Raw genomic sequence first — 23,268 nt, forward strand, 5'->3', positions numbered from 1 at the left:
GCTGACTCTGCTGTCTGTCTGTGTCAGGTTCCTTATTTTTTGCTTTTGTATACAGTAACAGCCAACAAAAGGAAGTGAGACGAATGTGATTGCTGTAGGGTCATCCACAGCCGTATTTCGCCATGCAATGAAAGCAGCACTTTGTTCTCTTGCAAAAAAAATCCAAAGAGTGACCTCTAGTAATCAGTTCTTGGCTTTTACCTCATCTCAATTTAAACCTCCAGAAATACAGTATCTTGCAGAAGACGAGGATATGGAGGTGGAACTTAAAATCTCATCTTCCCCTGCAGGCCCCCTTTCCTTGAAGGAATACAGTCACCTTATTCTAATTTCTAGAGAAAGCCTGTGCTCCTTTGGAAGGTAGTTTGGCAGCTGTTAGTGACCTTGTCAGGCTGCTGATGGTTCTGGAAGAAGGAGTTGAATGAGAAACGACTTGTGTCTGTGCCAAACGTCCTTGCCTAGTTAAGGGGAGAGCTAATCTCACCGAGGCAAAGCTGGTTTCACTCCATTTCTAATAGAACACAGTCAGATTTAATAAATAATAATAAATCCATTTTGCACACCTACAGCTTCTTACTCTCTGAACATTTTGCCGCTACTATTTATTAAATCCTCCAAACACTCCTGAGAGAGAGGGAAGGATCCATTTTTCTCAGTCTTTTAATAGCGATAATGGGGCACAGAGACTGTGGTAAGTGGCCTCCCATGGATGCTGTGGCCGTCAGGAATAGGATCCAGGAGTTATTGTTTCCTGTCCTGAGCTCTGGAAAGCCCATGTTTCATTCTGTCCACAGCATAAAACTAAGGGAGACCCTGAACATCACTGTAGTGACATGTGGTGTAGGGCCCTTAGCAGTCTGATTTGGAACTATATTAAACAGAGATCTGAATGCTCCGGGTGGCCAAATAACATTGTCTTTGATCTGGATATGCCAGTGGCTCACTTCCAAACACATTAGGCTCATGAGGCAGTACTTTTCCTGGCCACAGAAGATGTTTCTGTAGCGTTGTCACTGCAAGGTATGGATTAGCTATTTTGCTGGATTTCACAGTCATTTTTGTTGCTGCTAGCAAAGTGGGTTTTATGCACATGTGCATGCAGTTAATTCCTGGTGCAAAGTGGGTTTCTAGGAATTACCCAGACCACTCAACATGTTGATCAGGTATAGCACAAGGCACTACTTTGGATGTGGTGCTCCTGTTTCATGTATGACTCATCCAAAGTAAGAGAGATTTGAAACTAAGCAAGCCTGCATGTGTCCAAGCCAGCAGCTGGAAACAGCTGGCTTGCAGGTGGGGCTCTGTTTGGAGTTCAAGGGATACAGCTTCTCCTTCTCTCCAACTGGGGGAGAGTTTTATGCACAGCAATACAGACGGCTTGTAAGGGAGTGGTAACACGATGTAGCAGTTAGATCACATATGTAAGAGTCACAAATCAGCCCGAGTTAGAATTGGCACCAACGGAGGTAGAGGGAGGGAGGCAGGCTCTCCGGAAACATTCCTGCTCCTGCTGAGCTAAAGGAATATCTTCACGTTGACGGCAATGGGAGTTGGCTTGGACCCCACATGTCCTGCTGATACCGCTTGGAGCAGGATCAGCTCATGCAGTGCAGAGCTGTGTGGCCCCAAAGAGATGTACCTACATTTCGTGGGCACTTTTGAAGCAAGAACATCCGAAGCGCTTTTTACATGCTTGGCTGTAAAAATGCAGCTTTTTTGTAGATGGTGAATGAGTTAGCCTTTGTATATAAATGTGCCTTAGGGACAAATGAGCCCTTTACTTGACCAATTTAACAACCTGTAATCTGGTGACCGCATGCAGAAAATAGCCCTGTGTTTTTCCGAACTTCAATATTGAAAAAAAATCTTAGTCTTTATATTGTTATGCCTCAGTTTCCCTGCCAGAAAAGTGAGGAAAACCAAATGCACTTTCCAAGGAAAAAGAAGGGCATGTTTAATTAAGTCAGCTTTGTGAGTTGCTTTGACAGCTGCAAGTATAAGTAGTTGCTATTATAGCAGCTAATAATTTGGAATTACATTTTATGTTCTTTTGGTTCTCTTCTTCATATAGTTGCTAGATGTAACCAAGCATTTTTAGGTCATTTTATTACTTTTTAATACCTAGTTTGGTGTTGGATTTCTGCCATACTTGCCTTCATGTAGAACACGCGTGTCAAAGGCACTCAGTTAAAAAAAAATTTCAAGAAAACCATGACCACTATTCCACCATGAAGAACAAGAAACGTGAAAAATGCAGACAGGCCTCTCTGAGAAATGTCTGTTGATCACTTCATGCCTAAGCTGGTTAGTAATATGATATTGTTCAATGCTAAGGTTTATTAATCGAATACGTGACTGTTCTTTGCTGTAGTCAGCTTGTCACCTGAGGATCCCCCGGAGCTTGCCAAACATGGATTAATCACTGAATACTCACAGCGTCACTGTGAAGCAAATGTTTATCAATTTAGCGATGGGGAAGTCAAGGCTAAGTGATTACTTATGTGGCAGCTAATGACAGCTTTGTTACGCCTGCTCCTTGCTCCGGTCCTCATAAAGCATCTCTTTTGTAAGACTGTTACTCAGCAGTCAGAAGCAAAGGGTGACTGTGATAATCTAACTAAAAAAGGGGCCTTGTGGTTGACCTATCACAGCCAGTGCCCCTCAGTCAGGATGTCATTTAACCTCTGGTTTTGTCCGTCCTCCTCTACCAGTGCTGTCCTCCTAACTGCACCCCAAGCATAGCTTATAAAACGCAGTTCTAGGCACCCACATAATTACACTCAGCCTCAGCTTGTAGTGATGCCAACGACTTGATGTCTGCATCAGTTTGCCAGTGGGACTTTCTTGCTTTGATCACTTTTTGGATGTGGGCGATTATTCTCTTGGTGCTGGGCTAATGGAAGTTTGTAGAACCAAGTCACAAGAGGGGAAAGGCAAATGTGTTCTTGCCACAGACCCTGCTCTCTGATAGCAATATAGCTTATTATTCCTGTCCCCATGGGATACAAAAATGCTTCTGGGAAGATTTTTGTCACATACAAATCATCCTTCTGAATGGCTTCGTTAAAGAACAAAGAAAAATTCACAATGCAAAACCGTCTGGACTGTGGGGAATTGCTGATTTCTCTGAGCGAGGAAACTCAAGCCTCATCTCTTTAGTCGGAAGGGTTCCGCTTTGCATTGAACAACTGGCAGATGAGGTCGTGGATTGTTTTCTCTCCCCTCATGACGGAAATAGCCCAAGGCCTGGAAAAGCATTAGCAGGAAGAGCACAGCATCAGGAAACACGAAGGGCACCCAGCCAGGACATGACTACACAGCTTTTAGCTGCCCAGCAATTGGGACATTGCTTTTTTGGGTGAAGGGATTCAATTCCCTCTTGTCAGAATCACTTCCTTTCCTAGCCAGATGCCTCCAGCTGGGTGAGCGCGTGAGCCCTAAGTGCTGAGCATCCCTGCGTACACACTACAGCTGCTGCCTGTGCCTGGGGCTTTCGGTTTGTGTCAGGAGTCACAAGCGCTGTGGACATGGCAAGCATGTAGGTTCAGTAGGGATCATATGTGCCACTTGCCGTGCCTGCTCATCTCCCCTCTGTGTTCCTTCAGGGTGGAGCAGTGGAGCTCAGCAGTGCTGAGGTGGCATTACTCATCCCTGTGGAGTTATTCCAGGTTCTCAGCTTGCTTGTGTAACTGAAAGGGTTTTTTTGCCTTTTATCTATGACACATTGGTGGAACAGTGGGAGGATTTAAATTTGGGAATGAAATTGGCAGAGAATTTAGCCCAGTGCTTGTGTTCTGCAGTAAGCAGTTGCACTGAAACCTATTATTTCTCTAGGGAAGCGTGACCAGCGGACTCTGGAACTGCATCAGTGAGCAGGATAAGGACATTTTGAGCCCCAAAAGCCCAGGGATGGACTTAGGCATGTTGTACCCTTGAAGGATGGGAAATCAGGTGTTAAAGAATCTGGTATAATCTGTTTCCCCAAGCTTCCTACCTCTTTGGAGCAAACGTGTTGGGCCTGTCCTGGCTGTATGAAGCAGGGCCTGTCAAGAAGGATCTCGGTTAACACTGCTTTAGCTCATTACCAGCTTGTTTGCAATGTAGTGGAATAGCACAGATCATAATGAAGTTCGCTGGCATCCATGCACATCATTCTGGGGAGGGACAGTGGTGAGTTTGTGAGCAAGGGAGTCAGCATCGGTTAATTCTAGATTTTGCTCCCTGGTTTCTCCCTTGACGTGGCAGGCCCTGCATTGACATCATTTGGTCAGGGAGGAGGAGAAGGTGGGGAAGAGGGAGGAACTTGAACTGCTTCTCGTTTTGCACACTGCTGCTCTGCTCCAACCTTCTCCCAGCCCTTAGAGAACTTACTTACATTGCTTTCTAAGATGCAAAGGGCCAGAGCTGCAGAAAGAAAAATCCCTGGCCAACAAGACCAGGTGTATGGGAAAAGACACCGCAGGGTAGGCACTCCTAGGACTGCCCAAAGGACTGAGGTCCTTTTGTCTTCCACTTACAGCTTATCCAAGATGAATGCATGGCTGCACTACCCCTAACCACATCTCAGCCTCATAATTCATCTCCCCAAGGACTTCATTCAGATATAAAAGCACTATGTAACTGGAAAGGATGGATAAATGTTCACCCTTGCTTCCTGTAATGAATCTGGAACTCCATTATAGTCCTGGAACTGAATAGGTCCCTGAAATCACTGTCCTTGAAATCAAACACTTGGAACCTTTTATATCAAGTCCGTACACCAAATATAAAGCTCAAGTTTCGTGCTCTCCCAGCCATAGTCAGTTGTATTCATACCTTAGTGGATACCAGACCCAAAATGTCTTCCTCTTCCACACAGAGTCCAAATATATCAACTCCTTTTCTTAGGGTATGATAAAAATGGGGAGTAAATTATAGATGCTCTCTCCACCTTCTGGCAGGAAGTAAGCTGCTAGACCGCCTTGCTACACTAGCCTCTAGCTGATGTCTGCAGATTAAACAATGGCTGCTGTTGCTTTCCTGAAAAGAAAAGCAACCCCAGAAATCCCAGCTCTCTTTTTTTTAGCTGGATATTATGTCCAGCTATCAGAAGCATGAAGAAACCAAGTGGAAAAATTGAATCTGGCAGTAAGAGTGCGATGCATGAAGGCGCACAACTTCCAAACCCAGAGAACAAAAATAGCTGCAAGAGAAAAAATTCGCCTGAAAGAAGCTCTTTAATTATTCCATTTCTTTCAAAAGCTTTACCCCTGGCACAGCCAGGCTGCCTTTCGTATAGGGCAGCCATATGTGTTGCAGTAAAGCTTGAGCACTGCATTAGTAGAGAGAAAGAAGCTTCTTTTTGGCTGTGTTTTCAAAGAGCTGGTAGCCGATCGATTGTGGCCAGAGCCCTGGGCACAAGGGAGTCTGTACTTTCATAATGAGTCACAGGATTTCATTTTCAGTCCGGCTGATGTGAGGGTGAAGGAGCTTAGATTTCTAGAGGCTGCTCCCAGAGGGCTGCTCAAGGAAGAGGTTGGAAGAAGTGTTGGAGGAAAGCAGAGAAAGGACTACCCGGCACTTACTTTTTCAGTCTGCTGGAGAAAGTTCCTGGCCTGTTGTTGCTATGGCACAGAGGACTGAAATCTTTATGCTGGCGCTTTTTCCTGCTCCTACAGAAAGGCAAAGTCATTTAGCTGTGCTGACACCGCAGTAACCAGCAGCCCGGTGAATCTGTGTTTCAGGACACTGACAGAACACCCGGTCTTCTAGAAGCCACCCATTCCCTTCTGTGGTGTCTAAGTCTTTACATCTTTCTCCAACACTTGCAAATTGACACTTTTGAAGCTTATGAGGAACACTGAGAGTATTGCAAAGCTTTGAAATACTCTTGTGGGTGTTGTTTGTACTGAAGATGGCCATACTGACAGCTGAGTTTTCTCTAATTAGGGAGCAGATACTTGGTTATATATCTTTCTCTGGAATTAAGTCAATAGCAATTGTATGAAACCTCCCTGTTGGCTGAGCTGTTTTGCAAAGGAACACTGCAGCAGGACTGAAAAGTAAAGAAATTCCTAAACACTAATAACCAATCAAATGTAATTTGCAAGCCAATGAAAAGACCACTGTTAAATACACCTACTAAAATAACCTTTTCTGAACAAAGGGGCTTCACAGTAAGATCTGTTTCTTTAATTTTTCTCTGTGCAAGTCCCTTGCTGCCCAGTGGCATGGGTACCAGTTGTACACAGAACAGTCAGGAAGAAGAAGAGAGGGATGCCAGGTCAGGTGGGCACTGCAGCACAGTAAGGGAACAGTGTGACATTTCTTTTGCGCTGAAGCAGAGGCCCTCATTCTCTAATGGCATCAATCTGTTGTCTGACCCTTCTGTAGAGTTTGCAACGTCCCTTTTGGTTATATGGCTTGAGTGAGCAGGCGGGAGAAAAGGAAGTGCAATGGATCTTTCTCTAGTAGGTGCGTGGATAGTAGGACCTGAGCCACCATCTATCAGTAGTGTTGCAGCTTCACAATATAGGAGTCCCTGAGTCAAGCCAGAGCTTAGAAAGATAGTGGTGGCAATGCTGCTGGACATGGATCTGTGTTAGTAATGTTTCATAACGTCCTTCCTGCGTTTCCTTCTTTTCCGAGTGCCTGTGGTGGGATAGAGAGGTATTTGTAGAAAGCAAATGCTGGCATTACAGTGTCATCCCAAGGCAGAGCTTGTTCTTGAAAAACAAAAGTGCAAAAAAAGAAATAGATGCACTATACTTGGTGTTTCTGCTGTTATCACAGAAAATTATACTTGCTTGTAAACCCGCAGTGACCGGTTCCCTCCCTTTGTGTACGGGAAACTGAGAGCCCTGCAACTGCAGCAAAGTCAGGCCTTGGGACTCTGCACAAAAGTAGTCCTTGCTGGGGAGTTGTTTCGATGAATTCCTACGCAAATACGACCTACACACAAAGACTTTCTCCCACCATGGCGGGTGCAGATTTAGTCTCTAGCTATCTGCAGTTTTGAGGAACTACTGATGAAAAAGGCCATTTTGAACATGCATAGTTTCTTGCTTTCTCGCCTGCTCTGTCCTGGTTTCTTACCAGCTTCCTTAGAGATACAGGAGAAGGCCAGGGATCAAGTGCACCCCTGAGCAGCCATGCTGTGTTACTGCAACTTCAGAGAGCCCAGGGCTTGCTCCGTTCAGAAGCAGAGTGCGCGGTTGCCCTCCTGTTTTGCTTGCTCGGGGTGGCTCTAGATGGAGGGTGTCTGTGAAATCTGTGTCTGAAGTTCTGGCCTCACCTTTTTACATTGGGCGTCATGGCAGGGAAAGGGCTGTCTAGTTATCAAGGGCCTAGGAAGAGAGGAGTGATGTGTGGGGCGAGGGAAGGTGTAACAAATATGCTTCATTTAAAGTGCTCAGCAGGTAGCAAACTTTTTTAAAGTACATATTTCTCCTTGCATGGCAGGAAGTAAAGGAGCCAATTGTAGGCAGTAGTTGTATTTTCTTGCATCCGGTATTTTTGAATGAAAGCAAATTCCAGGCTGTCTTCTACGATATATAATGATGATTAATAACCTAGCCTGTTTCCTCTGGATTTGATGTTCGGCTTATGTTAAGATGTAGGGAGTATTGTTTGCTGAGATGACATCAAGAGGTCTTGGATGAAGGGAGTAGAGGCACATCCTTTCCTCACGCAGCATTGATAGGGTTTTGGTGCTTCTCGCTGCTCACAGAGCCAAAGAACATCGCAGCTCATTTAAGAACAGCAGACCTACTCCTTTTTCTCCTTCAGACTCACTTGTTAAAAGAAACCAGATGAGGAAAGGGCAGCAGTGGAGTCACAAGTGGCGTGTAAATGGCCAGCATCCCTCTTCTGCTCTCCCTGGCTGGGAGCAGCATGGTCAAACCACAGGCTAGAAGGAGTTTTTAATGGAAAGGGACATTGATGGAGGAGACACTCCTCTGCTTGTAAGTCATACCAGCTGGGAACAAGAGAGCAGTGGAAGGGGAGGACAGTAGTCTCTGAAGGAGAGTTACAGCTGTTACATCACAGTTCTTGAATATGCAGCCGATTTAGATTCAACAAGACAGTTATTAGACCCACAGTCTTTGAGGCCACTCAGATTCAGGGCTTTCTTTAACTCCCTTGAAGCAGTGATGGGCTGTTTAGAGCTGGGTCCCCAACCAGCAATACTGGACAGCATCTGCAAGGTGGGGATGGGGCCAGTGCATGGAGGCTTCTGCGCTGAGCCAGCTTTGCCCCGGGCTGAGGCAGCAGCCCTCGGCACATGAGGAACCAAGTGTTTCAGACCTCTTGTAGCACATGGTAACAGGTGACCACACCAGCAATGCATTAGGTTGTGTGACTGGGAACTCCCCGTGAGCGCCTCCAGGCAATTAAGAATTGCTTGCAAATGTTTTTTGAGGGTTTAGTGCCGCTACTAGGAGGATATGTCAAATGGACGAGGCATCCAGTGCTCCCGGTCTGCGAGTATCTGTGTGGATGTCAGTAAAAACATCTGAAGTCTCAAGGCAGCAGAAAGGACCTTCCTCTCACAAGTCAGCAAGTCATGAGCAAAGAAAGGATTAACCTTTTTATACTGACTTAACAGAGGCCCCAGGATGCATAGGGCACCGCTGTGCGAAGTGGTGTGCAGTCCTGAGAAGAGATAATCCCTGCCCCAGAGACCTTGTGCTCCTGGCTGCTCCTTTTCCAAAGCAACTTCATTACTTCCAAGTGTTTCCTCACACGCTACTGGGAAAAGGCAGCCAAAAGGGACTGGAGATTTCCAAACTGCCTAGGACTTGGAAAACCAACTCCCTAGGGGGAATTCTCCTTAAAAAGACACTAGGGAGAGAAGTCTTAATTCTCAGTGCAAATCTTAATCTGAACTGAGACGTAAAAGCTGCTTTATTGAACATTGTCAAGGACAAGGATCAGGCGACTCAACAGGAAAAACGTAGTTGATTTCCATGGCCTCCAGCAAAGTTAACAGCCAAGATTGAGGATCTGCTGGGGAAGGGTGCTAATCTGTCACTCTGCGTCACTGATTCTTCATGTGACGCCCAATGTGTTATTTAGCCTTCCCAGCCTTCCGGCTTGCAGGGTGGTGCGTCAATGTCTCCTAGCTCTCCTACCAACTCCAACTTCTTGGGCTTCAATGGTGTTAGAAGGGGCTTTGCTCTGCTCCACCTTGTTACCAGTTACGTGCCACCTTCTTGAAGTACAGATATGTGAAAGGCCAGGCGTGGCGTGCAGGGAGGGGAGTTCCCACGGTCATATGACATCACGTGGCCTTTGTTGTCATTAATCAAAGAGCGTGCACACAGGATGTGCAATCAGCTGGCTGCTCACAGCCCACATGAGGCTTTGGAGGGTGTGCGTGGGTAGAAAAGCTGCTCTCTCCTGCAGTGTTTGTATGAAGCTGCTGAAGATCTCCTGGATGCTAGGGACAGACCTGACAACATCTGGTCTTCTGTTTTACTCCAGTACTGTGTGAGGACAGACTCTCTCCTCTTTGCTCCACCTGGATTACAAAGGACTAGCAAATGTTGGCTATCTCATAGCTTACAGATGGGGACTGCACACACCTGTGTAAGGTATTATACATATTTCCCATTGAAGAATGCTTAGAATAGATGTTACTGAGCGTGCTGTGCTACTTTGGTTACGTGTAATCTTTGTAAGGTACATACAAGTACTATTCTGTTGGTCTGAATCCTTCCTCAGCTTGGCAGAAATTTAGATTTAGACCCCAGCTTTGAGACCTTTTGGGCTTTCTTCTTAAATTTATCCTTCCTTCTCTTAGAAACATGTCCCTTAGTGAAGACAGTCACTATCTTCATCATTCACTAATTCACTGAAGACACCAAGAGCCTCAGAGGCACAGAGTTACTACATACTCTAATGGTTTCTTCGGGACTTGTGCTGTTCCCTTTGGTTTGTGGGTGTCCTATCCTTTTGCTGAGATAGCAGTATTGATTCGTGTGGCTCTAAGTCACATCTCTCCCCTACTGTTCTTTCAGCTGGCACATGTTCAGTGCTGGATTTTTTAAAGCCTGAGTGTAATATTTCAGGAACCAACCTTTTAAATTACAAGCCCACAAACTTAAGAAGCTCTTTGCAGTGAAATTTGGATTGCATATTCTTGGTGCATAAGGGTGGCGTGAGGCTTACCACATTTCCAGGTGTGTGGTTAAAGAAACAACTGTCCAAGTACAGACATATAGCAGTGAGCAGCTCTGCAAGGGAACGCTGTCAGGTTTACAGTGCTTACTGATGGACTCTGGCCTCAGAAAAGTCATTTCATAGCACATGCCTCAGTCTGGGAATGCCTCTTGCAAATGGCTGATGTCATGTTAATATTTCACTTTGTGAGGGAGGCCTGGTGACCTTTGCAGCTGGATTCTACTAGCCTCTTACTGTCACATCTGTCCAGTGACGTGGAAAGAAAACAGATCCGATAATCATGGAGCAGATTTATCCGTATGCAAGCAAAGACCCACGTGTGTGAGAGACTTATGATGTTCAGCGACAAAAGGACCAATATGTGTTTCTGCTTGAGTGATGGTTCCAAAGGTTCAAAGGACATAATTCGCCATGTGGCTGCACTTCAGGAACAGTTATAGCCTAGAAAATGGGTTTTGGTGATACTGAAGCAAGCAGGTTGTGCCTGATGTGAATGGATGGCTAAGGTGTAACAATGGTTATTTCTGTGTCACTTAGCATTACTACCAATTAACAACATTGCCTGCAGAATCAGAACAAGGCCAGTAAATGAGTTTACTGTGTTTGACTACCACAGCACACCTGAATTTCTCCATGACACTGACAGAAAATAGCATAATCTCCACCTCTTTTCCCAGCCCTATGGAATTCATTCCTGATGAGGTGTGATCCTTCTCCTGAGTAAGTCAGTCCCAAGCTTACGTAGCAGCAGGAAGCTCCAAAGTGGGAAGTGTGAATCCCTCCTCCTGTCCACCACCAGCACACATACCGTAGTCCCTCTGATCTTTACTCATCTGGGACTTTCTGGCTTCTTTCCCAATCATCATAAGCAATCAACTAATTATTTCTTTTTGCTGTTGTCATTGCAGGGCAACCATTGATGAAGTGGAAACAGATGTGGTGGAGATAGAGGCGAAGCTTGACAAGGTAAGATGAGGCAGCTTAGTGCATTGGTTTGAAGAGGGACTGATGAGTTCCTGCTTAGGAATATGGCCCCACCAGTCTCCTCTAAAAAATGAGCCCATCTCAGGCTGTCAGGAAACTAATGTATAATACACTGGGCTTGTCAACAGGACCATGTCTCCCTCTACTGACAGGTACCTGTCAAGGCTCCTTTGTGACTGCCAAAGGAGTTAGGACAAGAGGTCCAGGCTTGGGCTGTAACGCTGAATGATGGCCTTCTTGTTCTGCTCCTGGATCTCAGGGGACTGACACTGCTTCTCCTGTTGTGGCAAGTTATTTCAGTGCTCTCTGTTTCTCCTCTCCACCACCTTGCTTGTGATATTAACCTGTGTGGAGTGGGAGTGTTACATGTCCACGCAACACAGGCACCACTGTGTCAGCTCGGGGATGTAAGGAGACACTTGCAGGTGAACAAGGGGCCGGATTCAGACTGATGATGGTGGTTGCTGTCTGATGTTCAGCCAGACGATGTGCCACAGCTCTAATCTGACACTGGAAATATCCTCTCAGGGACCACTTTGGCCATTTTGCATTTATGCTGGTGATTCTTTACATCCAGTTGGTAGTTTGGATGTAAGTCAAAGGCTTTATGATGGAAGGCGGCTTTTCCACCCCCACTCCTCCTGATGTCTGAGACATCAGCCAAGTTGTTTCTAAATGGGAACAGGGAGAAATGAAGAAGAGGAGCCAGAAGAGCCTTTGGCTTTTTATCTGCGAGATTTCCCAAAGCTAGCAAGGGATAAAACTCATGCGTCTGATGGAGAAATGGGCTTTGTTGAAGTCACAAGCCCTAGGCAAAACTATGTCCTATAAAACCTATTTGCTACTCAAGCTGCTTGAAATGGTTATCTGCACAAGCTAACTAGTCTCACTGGTGAAAGCTGCAAAGAGATTTAGGTTATCTGTTTTCCTCTACAGAAGAGGGGAAGGCACTAAAGACAAAGCATGGGGCAAAACTTGCTCTGAGTCTAGCACTACTTCTGTCAGTGCCCCCTGTAGTTAGATGATTTGGTGTGCCAGGAACAATCCTGGAGCGGGGAGGATGGGCTGGAAGTACAAGAGCTGTTCAGGGCTCTCAGCTTTTTATTGTTCAGTGCTTTGTTGCAAATTGATTTGAGCTCCTTTGGGCGAGGACTGCATTAAAACAAGAGTCTCGTGCGATTTTGGTCTTCCCCTGACAGCAGTTATGGGTGATATTCTGGTAGTACAAAGTGGGTGGATGTGTCATTCTGTTTGCGTGCATCATTTCCCCTGTCTGCTGCGGAGATGACCAGTCATGCAAAGTCAGCAGCAGGCTTATAAGGTCTGGGTCCAGGGCAAGTGAGGCTGGAGTCTGCATATGAAGAGCCACTGAAGTTCAAATTAGTTTCTCTGAGGGTAACTTTGGACAAGATTCAATCATCCCCATTCCTAATAAATCAGCCTTGGATGGCCCAGCTCCTCTCCTGTGTACCAGCTGGTGGATGCCCAGGGCAGCCTTTCTAGGGCTTGGTATAACTGTTGTTCAGCGGTACCCAAATAGCTGGCATGACTAGTTCTTTAAGAGCAGCAAGCTGGCAAGGACTGACTCTGTTTCTCTGCCTTTTGCTGTGCCCCTGAGCACTTAGTTTATAAATGATTAGCCTTTTAACACCTGTTTAAAATGGAGGTAAAAGGCAGTGTAAATGATTCATCCAAGGGAATACCAAAGATTTGGGCTGTTTCAAAGAGATTTCCTTCATTCTGTCCTGTGCTCCATCTGCAAAGCCATCCTTGCTCCCCTTGGGAGTGTGCTTGTGCTGAATGGCCCTCAGCTACCAGTAACACAGCCTTGGCCACAAGTGTTTGCACAGAGGTATGCTAGAAACCGCCACGTTGCAGAATAGGCTGGATTTCCTTTCCAGAGGATCTGTCCAAACCCTCAGCGTACGTCTGGGCTCCAGATGTGACAGGAACTGCATCTGTTTGCTTTTCTTCTCTGGGCTTGGATGGGATAGTACAAGTCTGCTAGCATCCAATGCTGTTCTGTCAAATTGTGTGGACAGGAGGGGATGTGAGTGAAAGAGTGAAGACTGTATATACTATGTGTACACAGATATACCACGTGTGACTATATATATATTTGTACGTTCAGATATACTCAGATATATTTTTACAGAACTGCAGACAGAGGCAAGCAAGCTTGTTCTGCAATGCATGCATATAGATTAGACCCCAAAGCCTTGTGGCTGCATAAATAGAACAAGCACCAAGCCTCAAACCAGCACACCATGCTTCTGGGGCTTTGGCATCAAGCCAGACTTGAGAGCTACTCGTTCCCAGCCTGTAGGTGAGGCTGGTTGACAGGCATAGATTTCTAAAGCCAGTTGTCATTAGTAAGATTAATATCCCTAAAAGGCTCCTGGATTTTGAGAATGGAAAACTTCAGTTCTAAGTGTTGTTCATTATCAGCAGCTAAAGTTTTTCACTTAGTTAAAAAGCCTAGAACAGTGGTGATTTAAAAAAAACCAAAAACCAACCAGCCAAACAAAAAATTTTAAAATTGTGCTCAGTGGCCAGCCGTTACTGTTGCAAATCTCTTGGGCCTTTGGTTTATGGATTTATCTTAAGCTGTTTACGATAACCTTTTACAAGGAGCTTTGGATGCAAGAAGATAGGCTAATGGCCAGGAGTTCTAGCTAAGCTAATGCTCCAGTCTTTACATTCAGTTCCAGGCATGCTAAGGCAGTTTGCTGTGGCTATGAAGTCTGGGAATGTTCCCTGCAGCTGTTAAATTATCAAAAGTTAATAAAGGCTGTCTGGAGATGTATACCTGTGCTGCGGCAAACTAATTCCAAAGTGAGGAAGCCAACCCATTTTGCTGCAAGTTCCAGCTAACTTCACTGGTAGCTTCACTATAACAAGGCTGGTGATGAGAATCGGAGCATGTGTAGCTTGCTTAAAGTTGTTAATGTTTCTCCGAACAAAACTCCTTCCAGGTCCATCAGAAAGACTGTACTAGGTCACAGGCAGTCCAGAGATGTATGCTGTAATCCCTCACAGTGCACCAGCAAAGTTTCCTTGGGCTGCAGAATTGTGGGAATTGATTCATAGTTATCTACAATCTTGGCGATTTAACCTGCGTATGAGGGAACATAGGTTTTCACTGGCTGCTCACAGCAGACATGGCTCAAGCAGTCCTCCTCAGTTGGTTTAAGGAAAACATGATACAAAAACATCATGCTGCTGAATGCTGGCTCCCCTTCATGTCAAGGTTGTTACCTTGCAAGAGAAGTCTCCACAAGTATACAGAACAGCCAGCTGGGCTCGACAACCCCAAAGAGCAGCATACTGCCAGCAGGGAGATTCTAGACAGCTTATCACTTCCACCCAGCACCAAGGAGTCTTGCCTCTCCCCAGTCAATCTGTGTGATCAGGTTCCTTTTATTGCAGCCTGATGCCTCAGGGTAGAATGAAAAGTAGAAACCCACTGGAAAAAATGGGCTACTCTGATTCATCTGTCCTCAGGGGGTAGCCTGGAACTGCTATTCTTAAGTGACAAGTGAAATGTTGACAGCATGTCGTACCCTTAGAAGTGCGATTTGCATCCCTGTTTCTGCCACAGTAAGGGTTGCTAGTGTAGCCACACCAGGAACGTGAATGGCATCCTGCTCTAAAGTCGTGGGCTGTGGTGTTGTGCAGATTAAAGCCAGCCTGGCTGCAGTTCAGTTGGATGTGATCAGCTGCCTGTCCGCTCACACCTCTCTCCTTGTGCAGCTGGTAAAGCTATGCAGTGGGATGATTGAAGCCGGCAAAGTCTACATCACCACGAACAAGCACTTTGTCAGCGGAGTCCGGGACTTGTCGCAGCAGTGCAAGAAGGATGAAATGATTTCGGTAAGTCATCCTGAGGGATGGAGCATGGGACACAGTGAGGGCTGGGGAGTGTCAAACTTCTGATGCTGCTTCCTGACCGTATGTCCAAGACCCTTATACTGTTTAAGAAGCCATTTAGTATGAGATTTTATTTTTGGAGGAATGTAGAGACCATTTGATAATGCAATGCTGAAAGGTCAGAGTGAGATTCATTGTTTGCAGGGAGAACTGGACTTCTAAGAAGCCACAGTGCTGGCAAGGTTGTTGGAATCCAGGTCAGTAAGCATCAGTTATTTAGGAAACACAAGTAACCAGCCTACACAAGCGACAACTGACATGATGATTTCAGCACTAAACTGGAAAGAACAGGGAGCCTGTGGCTTCAATGTCAGACGTTTTTGAAACGCCCTCTTACCAAATGGCAGAGTGGCTCTTCAGTGGCTTCAATGAGCATCTCTCTCAGTCGTTGAACCCCTGGGAATGAAGGGCAGCTGCTTCTATTCACTGCCAGTTCTCTTTACCTTTTTTTGCAGGAGTGCCTCGATAAATTTGGAGACAGTCTGCAGGAAATGATTAACTATCACATGGTAAGATGCCGCTGCTTCTTGTCTTTTTGTGTGCTGATGGCAACCTCTTTCTCGAAGCACTGATTAATGGTCTTCTCCGTTTGGTTTACTTGACACTGTGCAAAGGTGGGGTCCACGAAGGGAGTGTCTTTCAGGTTCCAGCAAAGGGCTGGGAGTTATTGTTGCCTCTTGCAACAATATTGACTTGGATGAGCTGTGAGTCTGTGTACTCACAATGATTGGTCCTGATGCATCGTGAACTCCAGGAAATGGGATTTCCACAGGCTTGCAGAGGAGGTGCCACTTAGTGAAAGGGTATGTACTGTTGCATGGGTGCCTTTTGGCTCATTTCAGATCAGAGATGTACAACAAATATGTAGAAGGGTGAGGTTAAAAATCCCTTTGTCAAAGGAAGAGGAGAGCTCACAAAGGTCCCGCACTCCAGATGCCTTGTTCTTCTTTTTGAATAGCACAGGATTTTGTAGTGAGGACAGACAAGGTCCTGAGGAGCTCTGACAACTCAGGACTCTGGCTTGCATGTATAACCTTGTTGCTGCAGCTTTGGAATACACACTGAAGCTTGGCATTCAAATTTGTGACACTAGGACATGGGCAAGGCTGTGAATGGATCAAACCGAAAGGACTGCATTGTTCAGTTGATGCTGGGAGCAGACTCAGTGAGTTGTGTGCAGCTCTGTGTTTAAGGATAACACAGGACATATTAATGCTACACTGAGATGAAAGGAGGGAAATGCCCAGACCATGGCTATTCCCCTGAGCTGACTGTATCTCACTAACAGAGCCCAAGGAGATAGAATTTGCCCTTTCTCCACCCCAAACATCCAGCCATGGCATCTGTAAATCTCGTAGAAGAGGAAGGTGCTTCATGCTTGGTGGCTCCATGCCAGACTCACAATTTTAAGTCTGTAATTCAGTAGAAGCTTAAAGCACAAGTGCTTTAAAGTGAAGGAAGCTTCAGGGTGTCAGAACTGGACTGACCCACTTTTATACCACGATGTCCCTGTCAAAGTACATTAGGCACGATGTTTGCTTTTGGGATGCAAGTTAACCACATGCAGCTGGAGAAGAAGCTGCATCAAGTCCATTTAATTATTTAATGAAGCAGGTGGGAAGACTTGTTTCCTAGTAAAAAATTACAGGGAAAAGTGCTGCAACCGCAGCTCTCCTAGGACTGTTAGTATTTGGGAACAGTCAAACAGCTGTACAGCAACGTTGTTGGTGGGGAGAGAGTGAATAAACCAGTGTGAGCATCAGAGGAAAGGCGAGTTTGTGTCAAAGCAGAGAAATTCAAACCCTGATTTTCTGATGCTGCTCAAATTTCCTCTGAAAACGTAAGGCCTTTCTGCCAAGGAGCATATGAACCCCTGAGAAGCTACCCCTTCATTCCAGGGATCACGTCCCAGCTGCGCTGATAGGGGCTGGGCTGGGGAGTGCGTGCAGCCCAGCCATGAGGAAGCAGTCCCAGCCAGAAACCTCTAGATGCAGAATGCTGTCTGCAGGCTCCGCTACGCCAGCTGTGCAGCTTCCCCTGGATCCCTGGTCTCTGCCAAAAGTGGCACTTCTGGGATTGCTCTTGCCTCAGCCAACTAATAGGCAGAAGGACCCTTCCCAGAGCTGTCAAATCCCCAGCTGATGTGGTGTCACCCTTCCCAAGCACCCCACCCTGTTCAGGAGGGGTGAGCTCCCCACTACATGTGACTCGGGGGTTGTAAAAGGCAGTATTTCCCTACCACCAGCTGCATGCACAAGGGGAAACGTGCTTAAATCCTCCCTCCCCACAGCCTTTGGAGAGCACCCTCCTCCCTTAGTGCAGAGCAGTGTGCGTCTCTCTCCAGGAAATGGCTTCGGAATGACTACTGGATCTTGAGCCCTCTCCGACGGCTGTTCAATTAGCTGAGTTATTTTTAGTGCCTTCTGTTGTCTCCTTTGTGTGTGCCTGTGCGTGTGTGTGTATGTGTATCTTGGCTCATCCATGTCTGAGGATCTCAGCTATGAAACAGTTGTCAGTGCTTACTCTAGGAATGTGGCCAGGACAGTATGTACAACTGGAACAAGTTAAAAAGAAGGGAAAATAGCCCCAAAAAATCAGTTGGAAAAGCTTGTTCTATAATTTTATTGCTAGAGCACGGGGCCTGGAGATGTCTTGATTCTAGTTCAGCAAAATCCAAGCATAAAACCCGCTTGAATGTAGAAGATGAACACACTGAGCTCGAGAGCATTCCCATCTTCCTTTTAATGCACAAGGAGGAAAAAACATCAAAGCAACCTTAGAGGACAGATGACGAGAGAGCTGAGTTCAGAAGAGCTGGAGTCACTGTCCTCTGCCTTTTTTTGTGCTTTTAGCCACATGCATTTGGGCTAAGGCCTTACTCATGTCAAAGCATGCATAGAAGTTAAAAACCTCAATACCTTTATGGATCTGGACTATTGTACATTTATGTCTCAGCTTCCATATCTGCAAAAAGCATTTCAAGTGCTTTCCTGTCTCTGAAGGGCTATTGGGAGGACACGCAGACTTAACGACTAACAGAAGCTCTGCTAATTCATGCCAAGTAAATACAAGGATTGTCAGAAAGATGAATCAATACCTTGGGTAATAGAATTTTTGCCCAAGTTGTAGAAAGGGATGAAACCGAGGAAGGGTAGACAGATAGCAGGAAGAGGGTAGGTTTAATACTGAGACTAAAGATGCTGGGATTCAAATTCTGTGCAGCCACACAGACTTCTAGGAGGTTACACTGACATAACTGGAAACAGTGCTGGGCCCCTGTCTGATAATCAAATTTGAGTAAGAGGGACTGTGGGAGAGCAGCAGTGCTCCAAGGGAACAGTGTCTGTGGAGGATTTCGACCACAGTCAACAGGCTGCTTAGCAAACAGTGCACAGAGCAATTCTGCGTTGTCCCTTCCCCATTCAGATCTGTGTGTCTTGTTTTGGCCTGGTGAGAGAAAGCAAAGCAACCAAATTATAAAGCTGTTTGACCCTTGCAGAACCAAGTGCAGCAGTGCAGAAAGCACTCACACCTTCTGGGTTAGTTCCCAGCTAGGAGACTGGCTTCGCTCAGGAGTTGCTTTAGTCTAAGCAGTTTCCTGACCTCTTCCAGCCAGCACAGCCTAGCCGTACCACAGAGAGAGGCAGTCCTGCCACCTCTCTTGCCTTCTCTCCCTTATTAACTTTTTCCAGCACCTTTGTCATCCCTCCCTAGTGCTGGCTCGGGGGATCACACAGCTGCAGAGGGCACTGGTGTGTGTCCAAACTAGCCGGGTTTTTAGCTGGTTAAAGCCATTTCACAATGCTTCACAAACACAGTGAACTCTTGACTGCAGTGCTAGCTTGTGCTGGCTGAAAAGGTTCATGAAGCTATGGTCCAGGGCTTCCCAGAACTGTGCTCTGGAGGTGACTGCCTCTCCCCATTAAGTTTTAAGTTTTTTGGGCTCCTGGCTTTGGCTGGTCGTGTTGACTGCCTAACATGGCTTGCTTGGGCAGCTGTTTTACCGGGGATGGCTTTGTAGGGGAGACAGGAAAGCTTAGATGGCTCAGACAAACTGATGTAGGTAATGATGATTGAGTAAGAGGTCAAGGAACTAATGTCTCTATCTGGTTGCGTTTGATTTGACTAGTGAGCTGGAGAATGGCACTGCCCTAGCAGCCCCAGAGGACGTGTTTCTGTAACATGCCAACTACTGAGCTGGGAGACTGATTTTGCTTGCTGCTCTAGGGAAAATGGCCTTCTAACTTGGCAATTTTCTTGGGCAATTGGCTTCCTAGGATGTTCTGTTCAGAAACGTATGCTTAGTGGCTTGAAAAAGAGCTTCCTACTGATGTTACAGTGCTGACCTCTTGAGGCATCACTGCAGATGTCGGTAGCAGCATCAGCAGAAAAGCCAAAGGTCCTGCTGGCTGCCATGTCGCCTGGGACTCAGATTCAAGGCAGGGTGCTGTGCATGTATTTCTCTTGGTGGCTGTACTGTGATGAATATTGCATTTTGCTTTAGGGGGCTGTCATTTCCCTCTCCTAAGAATCACGGCAGTGTGTAGGTCCGCTGAATTCCTGTACTCATCTTTTCAGCAATTCAGTAGTCTGATTCTCAGTTGTACTAACGCTACATTACATATCTAAGGGAATAAGGGTCCCCAGCCTCAGGCATCCTAGACCCAAAATTTCAGTTCGTGCAGGAGGAAAATATCTGATGAGGAATGACTGTGACTCTTCCCCATGTTCCAAAAGCAAAATGCCCCACCTTTCCCTATTGACTCTACGAGTCCTGCAGTTGTTAGTTGTCCTAAGGATTTAAAAGCATCAGCTATTACCTCCAGTACTTGTAAAAACAGTGTTTAGGGTAACTGGCTCTTTACCAAACACAAGCAGGGCAGAGGTGCAGGGTCTCAGAGCTATTTAGTTCTCCAAGTACTGCTGGACTCGGTGAAACTGAGGCACTTGGACACCTTTGCAGTGTTAGCTTGTGCTTCCTACCCCTGAAAATGAAATCTTATGCTGAAAAATTCCTTGTACATGAGATCTGAGGGAGTGAGGGGTCTTCCCTCACTGTGTAAACACTTCGATATCCCAGAGCACTTCCCTCCAATAAATGATATGGTCTGTCTGTCCCATTTTTTTTACTGTTCTGTTCTATCACTCCACGACCTGCCAGGAGCCTTTGCCTCAACACAGAACGAGCTGACATTCTGCAGAAGCTCCCCTGCCCATTCTCTGGCAAGTGCAGTCTTTGCAGTGTGGGGCACAGCTGAACTCTCTGAAGGATGCTGTAGCACATGGCCTCATCAGGCAAGCTTCCATGCGCTGGTTAGAGGTGCATGATCCATGACAGGGAACAAGTTTCCAGCTACCTCTGTGAGACCTCTGAGCAGTGGGTGGCAGACAGGGATGCCAGAGCCTTGCAGCAGCCTTCCTGCGCAGCTGCCAGAGTGAACCATTTCCTTTTGTGTGAGCCTGAGTGGCATGAACTGGAATTTTGCTCGAGGGCCTGAAGTCTCCCCTGTGACCCTTCCTCCTCACTGCATACCACACTGGAGCGAATAAATTTTGACTGTGGCTTGCCAAGCTCTTCTGTACTGGAAATGCTCTTTGCTTGTCTGCAGACAGATGCTGTGCTGTCAGCTCCAAAACCTGTTTGTTTGCTTGCCTCCTTCCTTCCTCCTTATCACCCTCCCTAAAACACAAAACAGGTTGAAAGGCATAGTAATCTGCCAGACCATTACATGTGAGACAACATCCTTTCCCTCTTTTTACAGAATCTGATGAATGTAATTAAGTACAGGAGTGTAACAAGGTATCCCCACAGGTAAAGGAGCATAAAGGTGCCATCAGTTCTAGAGCGGTAGCTGATAATTATGGGTATTGGATTTATACTATGAGGCTAGGCAACGGTGTTTGGAATTACAGCAGTGCAGAAGCTTGCATGTTTTTTTCGCCCCATTGCCAAAGACTGTTAAACCCTAGACTTGAAGTGGATTTTGTTCCCCCAAAACTTCTGATTTGGTCAGAGTTCCCTGCGCTGCTTTTAGATGCAGTTCTTTCTAGTGCAGTCACGTACCTAATCAGCACTTGTGAAGGCAGGGTAATCCTCTCCATAGACTTTTAAAGCAGACACGACTGGCTATGCTCCATGCCAACCTCTTGGTGCTGACTAGCTGTCCAGATTAAGAGTTGTACAACTTACAGATAGTTGAAAACTGTCAGCATCCACTTCCAAGGAACTAGGGAAGGGGAGGCTCCAGGTTATACAAGGGCAAGAGGCAGTGAATGTGGGGATGCAATAATCCCTGGCTCTGTCAAAGAACGGAAGGCAGTTTTCCCACCAGCCTATTGCCCTACGCATGCCTTGGAAGGAAATACCAGCATCTGCGGCACCACCTTGTCACACTTGCACATCAAGGCTCTTTCCCATGCAGTTCCCTCTCTCTGTGTCATGAGAGAGATAAGAAAAGTGAAAGGATGCAAGTGAAAGTGCTGTTGTGATAGGATTAGTCTGGCTGAGCCCCTTAAGTACATTTTCAGCAGCACCAGGTATTTTCCAGCTCAGAAGATGTAACATTAACGTTGCCCTCATCAGTACTACTCCAGACAGAGCTGTGTTGAGCTTCATTAAGTCCTAAGCTTTCCTGTCTGCCATAAATCACTGCAGCTACGTCACAGGAATCCTCCAGCAGGAGCAGTAGCAGCTTGCAGGGGAGATTTAGCTGTGCGAGCGAGCCAGGAGGCATTTCCTGCTGACAAGAAGAAAAGCCACCCAGGCTGTGATGAGTCAGTGAGGCAGATGGCAGATGTCATGGGTGGAGGGTAGCGGTGGAGTTCAGGGGGAAGGAAGAAGGAAATGAAAGTGGAGGGTGCTTCCAAGCTGCCTATTCTCCACAGGGTTGGGTGGACCACCTGCGTTTTCTGACAGCACTTGGGAAGGGTCCAGGTGCATCAAGCTACCACAGTAAGGGATATCATTTGTGGATGCAGGATTACCATCTGACAGGGGAGAGGCCTTCTGTCATCTCATGGCTTCACAGTTTTTGCCATTGTGTCCTAGTGCAATGGCATTACACTAGTCCAAAAGACTTCAGTGAGCTGCTGCCCTTGAAGTTTGATACCAGTCTAGCAGTTAACACGAGCTCAGTGCTGCATTCTGAGTTTCAGAAAGACTAGGTTTTTTTCAGTTTCTAGAATATCTTAGGATGTCCGCTTTCTAGTTAGGGGAGAGAAGGAGCTTCAATAATATGTAAGGGGCAGGAACAAACGTCCTTTGACCTAAGCACAAACTGGAGGTCTTGAGCTTTTTGTGAGAGAGACTCAACTTCAGCCTGGTTCAGAAGTTAGGCTTAGGCTGTGTTAACATCCGACATGTAATAGAAGTAGTGTTGTTGGCTTGTTTTGCAGAGCACAAATCCTCAAGTGAGCTGTATTACAAAGGCATCACAGATGGAATGCTGTTCATGGGTGGCATTTATCTGGTGGGCCATCGCTCAAGAGATGTAGGACCAAATCATATAGCCAGACAGGAACAAAAGTCATTCAAGCATCCCCTGCCAAACAAAGGATGCTTGAATTCTGCCTGGCCCCCCTGCCCCTTAGGTTACTATATTCAGCTGCTAGAAGCTGCAATGAAAGAGAAGTAAACTGTAGGAATATGAAATCAGGGGAAAATGTACAGTGTGCTGTCATTGTTGAGTTTTGTTATTTGAGCAGCTGCAGTGGTATCCACATGCTCTTTCCAAAGCTCTGTGAGGCACACCCTGACCTCAGCTTGGATAGACATGCCATAGAACGAAAAAGCACCCAGGTCTTGGAAAACCTCTTTGCAACTCTGCAGCAGGACAGGGAGTTGAAGAGAAGAGGAAGAGGTGGAGAGGCCAGGACAGACTGCCAAAGCCACTGCAGTCCTAACGGTGCCGTGTTTGATCAGCACAAGGGGCTTATCGGCAGAATGGGCCATCTTCGGGGAGCAGGGTGTCTGACAGGAAGGCTGACATAAGGACTGGGGATGATCACCTTCTGCAGGCTGGGGAACGTGGTCACTTTTGTTCCCCAGCAGATGCTCGGAGAGAGCCGACAGAATCGCGTCGGGGCAGCCCTGTAGCCGACCGGCCGGCCTGGCTGTAGCGGCCTCCCTCTCTCAGACACACTGCAGTGCCCCCGGTTTGGGAGACTGCCGCGGGACAGGGTTCCCGAGAC

At 46.5% G+C, this 23,268-nt stretch overlaps 1 protein-coding gene across 1 annotated transcript in view; it reads left to right on the forward strand.

Annotated features, from left to right (window-relative positions):
• ACAP3 (ArfGAP with coiled-coil, ankyrin repeat and PH domains 3) overlaps positions 1-23,268 on the forward strand; it is a 104,387-nt gene that overhangs the window by 33,667 nt on the left and 47,452 nt on the right. Inside the window, exons 2-4 of the mRNA XM_075172370.1 lie at positions 11,073-11,130; positions 14,902-15,021; positions 15,534-15,587. Of these exons, the coding sequence (XP_075028471.1) occupies positions 11,073-11,130; positions 14,902-15,021; positions 15,534-15,587 (232 nt within the window). The remainder of the gene's footprint in view (positions 1-11,072; positions 11,131-14,901; positions 15,022-15,533; positions 15,588-23,268) is intronic.

This window comes from Calonectris borealis, chromosome 23, assembly GCF_964195595.1.
Source record: "Calonectris borealis chromosome 23, bCalBor7.hap1.2, whole genome shotgun sequence".
Taxonomy (NCBI): Eukaryota; Metazoa; Chordata; class Aves; order Procellariiformes; family Procellariidae; genus Calonectris; species Calonectris borealis.